Source organism: Helobdella robusta (genome assembly GCF_000326865.2).
Source record: "Helobdella robusta unplaced genomic scaffold HELROscaffold_8, whole genome shotgun sequence".
Lineage (NCBI taxonomy): Eukaryota > Metazoa > Annelida > Clitellata > Rhynchobdellida > Glossiphoniidae > Helobdella > Helobdella robusta.
Window position 1 is genome coordinate 3276374 of NW_008705459.1, and position 14683 is coordinate 3291056.

General features: G+C 31.7%; 1 protein-coding gene across 1 annotated transcript in view; it reads right to left on the reverse strand.

The window, feature by feature from the left end:
• HELRODRAFT_130122 (hypothetical protein) overlaps positions 1-14683 on the reverse strand; it is a gene marked incomplete at both ends in the record, with an annotated part of 39587 nt that overhangs the window by 15003 nt on the left and 9901 nt on the right. The window contains 4 exons of the mRNA XM_009032173.1: positions 13245-13274; positions 13615-13673; positions 14188-14266; positions 14343-14385. Of these exons, the coding sequence (XP_009030421.1) occupies positions 13245-13274; positions 13615-13673; positions 14188-14266; positions 14343-14385 (211 nt within the window). The remainder of the gene's footprint in view (positions 1-13244; positions 13275-13614; positions 13674-14187; positions 14267-14342; positions 14386-14683) is intronic.

Genomic DNA, 14683 nt, shown 5'->3' on the forward strand with positions numbered 1-14683 from the left:
ATGATGACGATGATGACGATGAAGATGATGACGATGATGACGATGAAGATGTTGACGATGATGAAGATGATGAGGATGATGATGATGATGATGATGATGACGATAAAGATAATGACGATGATGACGATGAAGATGATGACGATGATGAGGATGATGATGATGACGATGATGAGGATGATGACGATGAAGATGATGAGGATGATGACGATGATGACGATGAAGATAGTGCTGAGAGTTGGAAGTTTTATCTTAGAGACCATTTTTTAATATTTTACGGCGTTTTCGTTATTTAATTCAGTTTTCGTTAATATTTCAATTATCCTATTTGTAATCATAACGATTGATTGGCTCTGTCGTCACCAACGTTATCACTAATCATCATTTACAACTTTTTAATTTTACATTTTTTTATTCTTCACCAACATCATCTTAACTCATAGTTAGTAGCATTAGTAGCAGCAGTAGTACCATCACTACTTATCTCTGTCATCGTCACCAGCTTCATCATCAACAACGTCATCATCTGTATCATCCTCGCATCATCAGCAACATTACCACTTAGCACCATTATCATCATTAATGTCACCTGAATTGTTTTGTTCCTACCTAGTATAAAACATGATGAGCTTAATTACATTTGAACAATTGTGAGTAAATTGTCTATTGTTTCCTTTAAATGGATGTACCTTCGTGAAAAAACTTAATGCCAATGCTTAAACGATATACATCAGCCAGCACACATACAATGAAACATCATGTAATTAAATTTATTTATAGCATTTTGCAATTAACGCACACACACATACACACACATATACACACACTCATACACACATACTCATACACTCATACACATTCTTCTCACTGAACAGTTTTTTTGGAAAATTCGGTAAGACCTCTACTTGTAGTAGTCTTACTCTGGCTTCAGACTGGCTCTTGTAGGCCCATTTCTCTTTCTCTCTCTTATTCTCTTTCTCTTTTTCTCTTTCTTTCTCTGTCCGTCTTTGTCTTTAACTATTACAATATCAAAATAGAAAGTAGAATAAAATGAAATGATTGCGCCGACACGAATTTAAGTGGCTGTATCTTAATGCGAGTTTTGAATTTAAATATTGAATAAAATCACTCTGCTTTCAAGTGTCTCACTCATTACATACTAGCGGTTAATGGGTGAAACCTAATTATGTAATGTGAAGCAGGGGAAGAAAACTATAAGAATTAAACAAAATGGGATGGTAAAAGAAAGAGAGAGAGAGAGAAAGGGAAAGAAAGAGAGAGGCGAGAGAGAGGAGAAATTGAGAATTGAAGGAACAGGAGAGAAAGAGAGTGAGAGAGAGAAAAGAAAATATGTGAGGTAAAAAGTGAGATAGAGAGAAATGGAAAGGGATATAAATTTAAAAAGTGACTATTTGTGTGGTAGATACTAGACATATAGAGAACAAACGGTAAAAATCGATGTAAAAATTGTGTTAGCAGCAAGCTTTCAAAAATAGTAGTACTACTACTACTAGTAGTAGTAGTAGTAGTAGTAGTAGTAGTAGTAGTAGTAGTAGTAGTAGTAGTAGTGCGATACTATAAGTTAGACAACGTATGTTGTTGGTTCTGTTGTTGGCTTTATTGTGTCTATTGTAATAATTGTTGTTATTATGGTTGTTGATTTTATTATTATTATTGTTGTTGTTGTTGTTTTGCAATTTATGTCTGTTTTTTTGTATATTTTTTGTCCAAAAGTTCGTCATCATGACGTCATCACCTGCATAATCACCGTCTTCATTATCTTCATCATCATCATCACCGCCATCATCATTAGCATAATTACCATCATCACGGACTTATCGACTAACTCGAGTTGTGTGTTTAAACTCGAATGCACTCTGCTTCACAAATTAACAAACAATCAGCTGCTATCTTCAACGACTCGATTAATAACTACGTTAAAGAATATGAAATATAGTCAGTGGAGGATTTAGCCCCCGTCAACATTTTTTGGATCCGTCTTTGAATAACATGAAACAATCTACTCTCACATAATTTATTTTTTTCAAAAACCACGAATGTTAATGAAAACACATACATAGCCAATAACTTATAGCCAATAACTATTTTATTCCGTAACAAAATTTCTTCACTTTTGAATTTTATTCAAGTTAATTAACTAATTAATTAATTAATAATCTTAATAAATTATTTTTTTACTCATCATTTTAATAACAACTCGCAACTTATTAAATCCAAACATATTTGTGTAAACAATGTAAATTTATAAATTCAAATATAATGGACACTTAATAAAAAATTCAGATACTCAAAATGCAAATTAGGTTATTAACATTTACATAAGCCAATTCATTATTCATGAATATGCTAATTAGATGGTGAATATTATAATCAGTTAATTAATTATTCTCAGCCTTCCATATGAACGACATGGCATGCATGTACTCCCAGTACTTGGATTCGACCGACCGAACCATAACTCCCATGATATCCGGTACGTTAGCACGATGGTGGTGGTGATAATAGTGATGATTATTATTCTTTCTTTCTTCTTCTTATTATTATCATTGAATTATTTTTATTATCATGATGATTATCATATGATGATGATGATGATGAAGATGATGGTGAAATGAGAATTTTTTAAAGGGAAATTGTAGTAGAGACGGTTAAGTTGATGTAAAATTATTTCGTTTTTTTATCTAACTTTTTATTGTTGTCATCTTTGTTATCGTCATCGCCAGTGTCATCATCATCATCATTATCATCAACATCATCATCATCATCATCAATCATCGTCGTCATCATCATCATCGCCATCATCATCATCGTCGTCGACACAAGGATCATCACTCACGAATGCGTTTTGATCTTGGAGGTATCAAATAATCCAGGTATCCATCCTTTCCATCTCCTCTTCCTTTATTTTTTTTTTCTTTCCATATAATTTGTTTTCATTTTTTTTCATTTTTTTTCCTGTTATATTTTTATCTCCTCTACTTTTGCCGTCTTCTCCCCTCTCACTCACATTTTACAATCTTCCTTTTCTTTAGTTCTCTACCTCAGTTTATTCCTCCAGCGTCGGTGTTGTACTCCGTCTCTCTATTATTATATTATATTATATTATATTATATTATATTATATTACATTATATTACATTACATTACATTACATTATATTACATTACATTACATTACATTACATTACATTATATTACACTATATTACATTATATTACATTACATTATATTATATTATATTATATTACATTACATTACATTACATTACATTACATTACATTACATTACATTACATTACATTACATTACATTACATTACATTACATTACATTACATTACATTACATTACATTACATTACATTACATTACATTACATTACATTACATTACATTACATTACATTACATTACATTACATTACATTACATTATATTATATTATATTATATTATATTATATTATATTATATTATATTATATTACATTACATTACATTACATTATATTATATTATATTATATTATATTGCATTAATAATTATTAATTATTATTATTATATTACTGTGTGTATATTCATAATTAATGATTATTGTTGTAAACGTTTTTGGATGACGCTAGATTGACAGATGTACAAATTGATCACTTAGGTACCCTTGTACATTTTTCTCACTCACTCTCTCCCTCTCTCTCTCTTTCTCCCTTTTTTCCTCTTTTTTTCTATTTATCTCTTCCTCTTTCTTCTTCATCTTACAATTCTTTATCATCATTAGTTTTTTTATTTGCAGTGTTTTGTTAGTATTAATAACTTTTACCGTCATAATGTAAGTTACCATATCATAAGTTTACAAAGTGTCATTGTAAATAATCGTTACTGCTTGCGCGCGAGTGCATCAATTTTTTTATTGTCATTCTCTCCCTTGTTTGTGACATCATTTGCGACATATCTATGTCACATCGATCTGTGATGACGTCATGATGATGACATCATTGTTATAGTGGTAGAAATAATAATTATTTTTATCATCATTAACGTCGTCGTCGTGGTCACCATCACATAGCCATACACATACATTCAAAGCTTAATACCTGCTTTGCAAATTTAACCTATGCAATATGCCGCAAAAACAATGCATACAACGTACACACACGTGCACAAACATACATATACACATAGGTACATGCACGTACACTTGAACGTACAAATATGCGTACCTATGTACGCATATTTGTACGTGCATTTGTATCTAATGTATCTTTTAATTTTTCAACTGTTATAACTTAACTTGCCTGATCTAACCTTCGTTTATAACCATCTAAGGTTATCAAATTTAACTAAATATTTCTGCCCTTCTTATCTTGGCATCACTTAAAAATTAAAATTAATAATATTATAAATAAAATAAAATCATTGTATATAAATTATATAATTATAAATAAAATAGTTAAAATTATTTAGGAATATAAACTTCAACGGTTATGGTAAAAGTAATTTTTGACCGATTTTTTGACAGCACTTTTTGAAATTTCCAATTTCATCAATGTTTAAATGGAAGGCTTTTCCAGATAGGGGTAGTTTGGCCTGAGAAATATATTTCATTGCCATTACGTTGAGTCTTTGTTTATTGAGTTTGTAGGAAGAATGCCTTCAAGAAGTGGTAGTTCATGCATTTTTATCATTGAAAAATTTTGTTATCACCATTTTTATGGAGAAAAAACAATTTATGAAGGCATTTTTTTTGAGAATAATTATCTTTTTTCCTTTAAATATTTGTATAACAAACATTCTACTGACAGGGTGAGACACACCGTCAGAAATATGCACGTGTGTCTGCTAAGTGTAAATGTATGTATGTATGTGTGTGTGTGTGTATGTATGTGCGTGTGTGCGTGTGTTTGTGTACGTATTGATGTATAATTTTTGTATGACATTTATAATATTGTATGTTATGTGTGTACATGAGTCGACTATACATACCTTGTGTATTGTGTGTCTGACATTTTCACAAAGTAGCGGAAATAATGCTATTAAAGTCTCGGCCTAATTAATGTCATCTTAATTTATCGCGTTAAGAATGTTTGCATATCATATCATATCATATCATATCATATCATATCATATCATACTATACCATACCACATCACATCACATCATATCATAACGTATATAGTATCGTATCGTATCATATCATATCATATCATTTTAACACTGTTGAGTCAACCGTCCTCGTTGATACCGCCATCACCATCATTATCATTGTTTGCTTCATTATTATCATCCAAACATCATCAGCTTGCTAATTGTATTGTCACTGGAAGCATTATTATATGGCAAACGACATTTCAAAGATAAGGCAGCGGATGATGTGGAAGATAAAAGAATGCAAGTGTCAAATACAAGAAGTCTTCCGTCTAGAGATTGCATCCTCTGACTGTTTTCATGTGTAAATATATGAATCTGTCTATAGATGAGTAGAGGAGTGTGCGTAAAAACGAAACCATGAAGGGAGGAATGAAGATATAAATGAATGAACGAACGAATGAATGAATGATTTAATGAATGAATGAATGAATGAATGAATGAATGAATGAATGAATGAATGAATGAATGAATGAATGAATGAATGAATGAATGTATGAATGTATGAATGAATGAATGAATGAATGAATGAATGAATGAATGAATGAATGAATGAATGAATGAATGAATGAATGAATGAATGAATGAATGATGACTCCTGTTAATGATTTGGTAAACTTTGGGGCATTAAATACTTTTTTAATAAGCTGCTAAATCACATTGAAAAAAATTCTGAAAAACAAAACTAAATAAATTTAGAGTAATTTGTAAACTTAAGTGAAATAATAAATTTATTAATTGAAGAAAATAAACCAAAGAACACGAAAAAGATGAAAATGTACTGTAGTCATTCATTCATTCACAGTTACACGCACAAGAACCCAATGCATATATACAAAAGCAGGAGTGAATTTGCTCAGTGTCTGTGCCACTTGGTACTCGAAACTCGAAATTTCTTCTCTACAAGTGTTATTTTGATTTTGTTTTTTATTCTTTCAAATTTTTAAATCCAAACACATCAGATGATGATTGTATTGTCTTCTTGGGTGGTGTGCGGTATGTTACATTATGTTGCTTGCATCGTGAAGATCTTCAATATGATGTTTCGTCAATAAATCTTTTCGTTATTTTTCAACTGTTTTCTTTTTACTATACTGCTTAGATGTTCTTATGTTCGATAATCCATACAACGTATATGGCCAAGCTATATACTATCTGGTGTAAAGATGTATATATACATATACTTATTTCCCAGTGTATATATACAATTGAAATATACATACATACTCACATATATGCATTCATACATCCATACATGCATACATAAATACACATATACATACATTCAATCATACATACATACATACATAAATACATACATTGTACAGTTATCTTTGATGAATACTGATTGGTATAAGATATACAGTTGTATGTACATGTTTGTATATTATACAATATATAGTCTACAGTTTAACATAGTCATGCTATTTCTATACAAACATACATATATACACTTATACATACATACATACACATATATATACACATATAAATGTACATACTAACATACACAAGATGAGTGTCTGTGTGTAAATAAAATTTTAAACATACTTTTCGGTGCATTTATGCTAATGCAGTTATTATTTATTAAAACATACTGCTTTTGGTTGCTTGGTACTACACTGTTATGTGAATGTATTTATATGTTTATGTGTTTGTTTGTTTGTTCGTTCCTTTTTTTGTTTGTTTGTTCGCTTGTTCGTTCGTTCGTTCATATGTTTTTTTGTGTTTGTTTTGCGTGTTTATGTAATTGTATCGGTGTGTATGTTTCTATGTGTTTTTGAGTTTATTATCTGCATTCTTTATTCGTCTCTCCGTGTTGTTTTCAGGTTTATGGTATTCTTACGCTATTTATTTTTTTTCTGTTGTTTTCTTATTTCGTAATTTTTTTCTCATAGTCTGGCTTAATTTTTTGGTTTCTGCATGATTTGTTAATTAATTTCTAAAAACTGAACCATTCCACGATTCATTTTCAAACTACTTCTACTGCGCTAACTACTTCAACTATCATTGTTTAACCCCTCTGTGATTTAGATATATAGATACATGATATCTGTATCTTTCTTATTGTATCTTGGTTGGCCTGGTATCTATATTTTATTCAATTATTTTTATTCAATCACATCATCAATTAATCTAACTATTCTTATAAGTTTAATTCATTCTGACAGACATTCATTTCTCATCTTTGTATCAATCTATATGTATTTGTATATCATTTTGTATATCTTTTTTTGATACAACTATCTATCATATATTTTGATAAAACTATCAATCAATCTTGTATATCAGTTTACATGTGTATTTATCTATTTTTCTATCTTTTAATCTGCTGTTGTTGATACATTTGTATGTGTTTTCAATTTAAAACTCGTTAAATTTTTGGTTCTTGTCAAAATTGATTAATAATTTATTTTGGCTAACTAATTATCTATTCAATTTGTCCATCTTTCTGTTATTTGTTCATCAATTCATTCATCTGTTCATCAATACTTCCATCCATCCATCCATCTATCTATCCATTCATCCATCTCTCTATCTATCCACCCATCCAACCATCCATCCATCCATCTATCCATCCATCCATCCATCTATCCATCCATCCATCCATCCATCCATCCATCCATCCATCCATCCATCCATCCATCCATCCATCCACCCATCCATTTATCCATTCATCCATCCATCCATCCACCCATCCATCCATCTATCCGTTCGTTCGTCCGTCCGTCCATCCATCCATCCATTCTTTTATTCGTCCGTCATCTATTCACTTATAAATTCATCCATCCTACCATTCATCCAATTCAGCCATTGATCCATCCATCCATTCATCCACTCATTCATTTCATCCACTCGTACATGAACCGGACGGCTGTTGTGACAATGTGTGTGCGTGTGCTTATATGTGTGTGTTTGCGTGTGTGTACGTGTGTGTGTGTATGTCTTTCCTTGGGGACCAATATATGCAACATCTTGTCTAGCACGATGTGATGATGACGACGAAGATGGCTGTGATGATAACGATGGTGATAATGATGATGGTTGTATATATATATACATACATACATACATACATACATACATTCATATTTGTATAGTTTATATATATTTTGTATATACAATGTATGTATAAACTTGTATGCTTGATGTTTGTTTTCTTAAGTTCCAATAACTTTCAAGTCAAAGAGTGCAAAGTTAACGTCTGTTGTTGTTGTTGTTGCTTTGGTTGTTGTTGTTGCTGTGTTGTTGTTGTGGTTGTTGTTGATATTGCTGTGGTTGTTGTTGTTGTTGTGTTGTTGTTGTTGATGATATTGCTGTTATTGTTGTTGACGTTGTTGTTAATGTTTTTGCTTTTTCTTTGTTGTTTGTGTTGATTATTTTGTTTTTATTTATGTTTCTGTTGACGTCGTTGTTGTTGTTAAAGATGAAGATGTTAAAGTTGTTGTTGTTGTTGTTGTAGTTTATGACGTAATCATTGAATTTGTTGTTCTCCTGATTTTTTGATCAAGTTGTTTAGTGTTAGTTAATTTTTATAAGATAGATGTTGTTAATGACGTCATTTGATGCTGTTTTGTTGTTGGTCTAATTAGTGATTTAACTTTGTTGTTGTTGTTGTTTTATTATTATTATTATTATCGTTAATATTATCATGACGGTTTTGATGATAATAATGATCATGATGATCATGATAATTAGTTAACAACATTATTAATCATAACCAGTACTGAATTAATACATAAATAAATAAAAAGTTTAATGATAAATTACAACAACAATAATAACAGTAATAACAATAATAATAATAATAATAATAATAATAATAATAATAATGGCGATGATCGTGACGTCATAATTAATTAAACAACAGCGGACCTCCCATTTCGCTGGCAAATTATTATTTCCTTTAATTATTTTCATCTGTTTTTATAGTCCTGGTATAATAAATATAAATGAAAAATTATATCAAAATAATTAATGTTGATTATTATTGTTATTTATAAGTATTATTGTTATTGTTGTTGTTGTTGTTGTTGTTGTTGCTATTGTTGTTTTTTGTAATTGTTTTTGGAGCGTTATCGCCTTAATTCTTATCATATAATTATTTCTTCGGTTCAAATCGGTTAGGAACGTTTAATTATTATCGCTCTTTTATTTGTTCCTTCTTTCAATCATTGAATCAATCGATCAATCAATCAATCAATCAATCGATCGATTGATTGATCGATTAATCGATTAATCAATAAATCAATCAATCCATCAGTCTATGGGTAATCTATCGAATACCGTGTCAAAGGCAATAAAAGCGGCAGAACAGTGGATGTCAGCAAATAAACTAAAACCCAGCAACAATAAAACTAAATTTATGTGGCTTGAGAGTAAGCACAATTTGCTGAATGTGAATGATTCTAAAGATCCAGTTGTTGATCTTAGCGTCGACCTCGATCCAGGTCTTTCCATGGAGAATCATGTGAAATGTCCCTGCCGACGATCCATCATCACCTTCATAGGATAAGTACATTTAGACGCTGTCTTGCTGAAGGGTCAGCAAAAACTCTGGCGTGCAGTCTTATCTGTACGAGAATTGACTACTATAACTCTACTATATGGTGTCAGCAAATATCAATTGGCATCCCTTCACTCGATTCTGAGGTCTGCAGCTAGATGGATTGCCCGGGTTTCCAAATTTGACAACATTCCATGAAAAACAAACTTCATTGGCTGTTGGTCTAGGACAGAATTCTATTTAAAAGGTCTGTTATGGTAAGAAACTGTCTGGATGGAAGAGTAATAAATTAAATAATAAGCACTAAGATGATTATTCAATAAATCAATCAATTAACAAATCAATCAACCAATCAATCAACCAATCAAAATATTTCTCAATTAAATAATCAATCAATCTGTCAATCTTCTGATCTTTCATATTTTTTTCAACGATCACTTGTTTTGTTAACTTTTCCATTCGTTCATCGAGACGTAGGTATCTAGTTTGGCAGACATGCATACACATACGCATATCTTGTCACTTTTTATGTGGTGGTCTATCTTTAATGTTTATGTTAGTTAGTTGATAAGTCCATATATACCTTTATGTGTTTAATGTATATGTGCGTTTTGTGTTTATGTGTGTGTGTGTGTGTGTGTGTGTGTGTGTGCGTGTGTGTTTCATGTTTCACAAAAACGAACGTACCGAAGTAATAAAAATCGAAAAATATTTAGGACGAAGAAAGAGAAATGAAGACTGTTTTTTAAACAGCGTCTATCGATAAAAAGCAGTGGGAGCAATTTAGAACATGGTAGTATACTATGGGATGATACGGGATCATCTGGAATGATATGGACTGATAAGGAATAATTTGGAATGATACGAATTGTTATGTATCAATATAGGATAGTGTAGAATTATATGAGATGCAGGATAGCATAGAATGTGACTAGATGATATGAAATGATTTGTAATAATCTGGAACAACAGAATGCTATAGAGTAATATTAAAAGATATATGGTACTATAAGATGATATGGAAAAACGATGGAACAAAGTAACGTAATATCATTCCGTATTAGATTTTGCATGGACGTAGATAGGTAGGTAGGTAAGTGAAACCCCAAATCAGGTGCACACGCACTTAACCTAATAACCTCAACCACTTAACCTTTGCTTGCAATTAAGGTTTCAAATTTAGGCTCACTTTCATCTTCTATACTGACAAATGATTGGAATGATGCTGTAAAAAGTGTTCTTGTTCAACGTTCCTCATTTCTTTCATTTGAAAATTTTATAATTTTTAAAATTTAATAAAATATTTGTAGTTCTGAGATTTTAGATTTTTAAGATGCCAGTTACGAAAACATTTAAACGGATTCAAAACTGGGTCTTTATACAGTTTTAAATAAATGTTATTACACGTTCTCTTTAAAGTTCTGGTCGTCAATAAAAATTCTCTTGTCGGCTTTTTTTATTTGTTAGTTAGATATATGCTGATTGCAGTTGCATTTAGCAACATAGTAGCATAAAATAGAATTGTGTGTTTGCGTACGTGTGGTTAGGTGTGTGTGTGTGTGTGTGTGTGTGTGTGTGTGTGTGTGTGTGTGTGTGTGTGTGTGTGTGTGTGTGTACTATTTGTGAACCCGATTAACGTACTGTGGCAGTAGAAGTAGCTGTAGTAGTAGTGATAGTAGTAGTGGTGGTAGTAGTGGTGGTGGTACTAGTAGTAGTGGTAGTGTTAGTAGCCAAAGAAAACAATTGCTCAATAGTAAATTTTGTTCAAATCAAAAGATAATTGCATGTAATCTTGAAATTTATATGAATCACAATGCACCGGCAACAACTCCCTTTCTCTTTTGGTCGCCATGTGATCGTCATTTTCATCTTCTTCTTCTTCGTCATCGTCGTCATCATCATCGTGTTATCCAATAATTCCTGTCAGGATTTCATCATTATCGTAGTTATCTTATTTTATTTTCCTATTTTATCACCATCATCATCATTTATTTTATCATCGTCATCACTACTTTGTTTTCATTCTTCCATTATCTGGTTGTTATTTTTAAACATTAGATTTACCACCATCGTCATCATTGCCAGATGGTTCATCATTTTCGTCGTCATCACTTCACTGCTGAACATCATAACGTGAACAGGGAAAGATAGCATTGAACAAATTGATCAAATTAATAACAGCCACAACAAAAACAACCAAATAACATAATGACAATCCTATCGTTTTATAACAACTTTTTATCATTATAATTTGGATTTCTTTGTAGTTTAAACAAGTAAAACTGAAAAGTGAGTTAGAAGAAGAAGTAGAGATAACAACGAAACATTGGAGAAAAAGAGAGAGAAAGAGAGATAGGGAAAGAAGAGAGAATCATAGAAGGAAGAAAGAGAGAGAGAGTGAGAAAGAAAAAAAAGAATGATAGATTGAGAGAAAGAGAGAAAGAAAGAGAAAGAGAAAGAAAGAGAGAGAGAGATGAAACCTTAACTTATCTGTATAATTTAATCATTAAATTTACACTTGCTTGTAGGCCGTAGCAACAACAACTTCAAATATATCAACTAACTAAATTGATGATAACCACATCATCATCATAGTCGTAGTAATAATAAAATTAGTAGTAGCAGCAACAGCAGTAGTAGTAGTTGTTGTAGTAGTGGATGTAGTAGTAGTAGTAGCAGCAGCAGAAGTAGTAATAGTGGTTGTAATAGCTGTAGTAGTGATTGTATGTTATGATAATGTTGATGATAGTAATAATAATGAATGGTGGTGCTGATGACGATGTAATGTTTACAAAAACGATCATTATCATAATTCGATGGTGACCTTTTTCATGTTCTTTGTTTTAACGTCATCACCATTCAGGTCATCCTCGTCGTAAATTGAGGTCTATTTGTTCTATGTCGTCTCTCATATTATCTCTTTTATTATCGCCCTTTCTGTTGTTGTTCATTTGTTAGTGATAACTGATAATAATAATAATAGTAAAAATAATCAAAATAAAAATAATAAGAAAAAGATGTCATCATTAGCATCATCAAATACCGTCACTATCATTAAACAATTATTACTTTCATCATCATCTTTATCATCACCATCATCATGTTGTCGTTTTTGTAGTAGTAGTGGTAGCATCAGCAGCAGCAGAACGTTATTATCATTATCACCATCACAAACGACATAATCATCAGCAGCAGCAGCGGCAGAAGCGCGCTCACGGCGTCCGGTTTAAAACATTTAAATGGCTGACGCGTTCAAAACTTTTCGGCTGAAAAGACGTTAACATCATCATCATCGTCGTCGAGGTTGTCATCATCATCATCATCGACGTCCACGTCATTGTTATCATCATCATTTTCAACATCATCATTGACGTCACTATTCTATGTTTGTCTCTGTTATTTCGTCAGCATCATCATTCCTATCATCATCGCCATCACCATTATTATTGTTGTATTTGTGCTTGTCGTTATCGCATCATGACATCATTACATCATTACATCTTCATTAACGTCATTTGCATCATCACAACACTTTTTTATTACGCCCTTTGTAATTGCTGTTATAAAATGCCCGCACACACGCAAACAACTGCACACACACACACACCCATAAACACACACTAACAAGTGCACACACACACACACACACACACACACACAAAAGGTGGTTACGTTCTCTTCTCCGTCCGGCAAACTTTCTTTAAAATATTAAACACTGAAAAATTACTAGAGTTCTCAAGTTCGAGAATGTGAAAAAAATTACTTCCGTTATAAAATTAACTTTAAGTTTGTTTTTTTTTTTTTGATTTATTTATGATCATTTTATCATTTCAAAAGTTGTAATAAAATCATCATCGGTTATGAAATTAAATCGACCAACCAACCATCATCAATCTTCCTTATCATCATTGTTTTTGTTTTAGATTTATTTTAACGATCGTTTATCTAATCTAAGTCTACAGACACACACATGCACACTCACACACACACAGACACACACACACAAAGACACACACACACTGACACACACACACATATATATATATATATATATATATATAATTTTTTATATGAATGCTTCTTCGGAGATTGATTTAATTTATTTATTTAAATCAAAAAGGAAAAATATTCTGATAATTTTGCTCTTCTGAAAATAAAAAATTTTGCACTGGAGAGAAGATCGTCATCATCACGGTTTCTATCATCATCACTATCATCATCGTTATTATCATTTTATCAGTAACATTATCAAGAACATCGTTACCGCCCTTATCACACAATCGTCATAGTTTCCACTCATCATCGTCATCGTCGTCATCATCATCCCTACTTTTCATTTTCATGATCAATATCATCATCTTGTCATCTTTTGCATCATCATCATCATCTTCTTCTTCTTCAGCCACCAACCATCATCAACTTTGTAACTCACCTACTCTTATAAATAGTGGCTAGGTGTCATTCATGTCTGACGCATTTCAACCGTGCAAGATTTTTCTCACCTCGCTACTTCTTTCACACACGGGGAAACACACACACACATGCACTCACACACACATACACACACTCACTCACACACAAACACAAATACGCACAAACATACACACTTTCTCTCTTAACAAACAAACAATTCAAGTAAATAATAAAAACATAGTAAAATACCTAAAATTGTAAGTGACATCACATACAAACACGCACATAAACACACGCGCACACAAACACACACGCACACTCACACACAAACATATAAACACGGACACAGACACAGACATACATACAAGAAATTGTTGCTGATATGCTTTAACATATGATCGTGCCAAATGTATAAATGTGCTATCATTTGTGATAGCGTCAGGTGTAGAAACACACACGCACGAATATACCAAAACATTCCCGCACATGTACACATAAACTGACATTTGCACATGCAAACTTACACGCATAAACATACACACATATATAAACATGTGTGTATGTTCGCCGTATTGTACACACAATAAGGATGACACACATGATAAAGACATCGAAG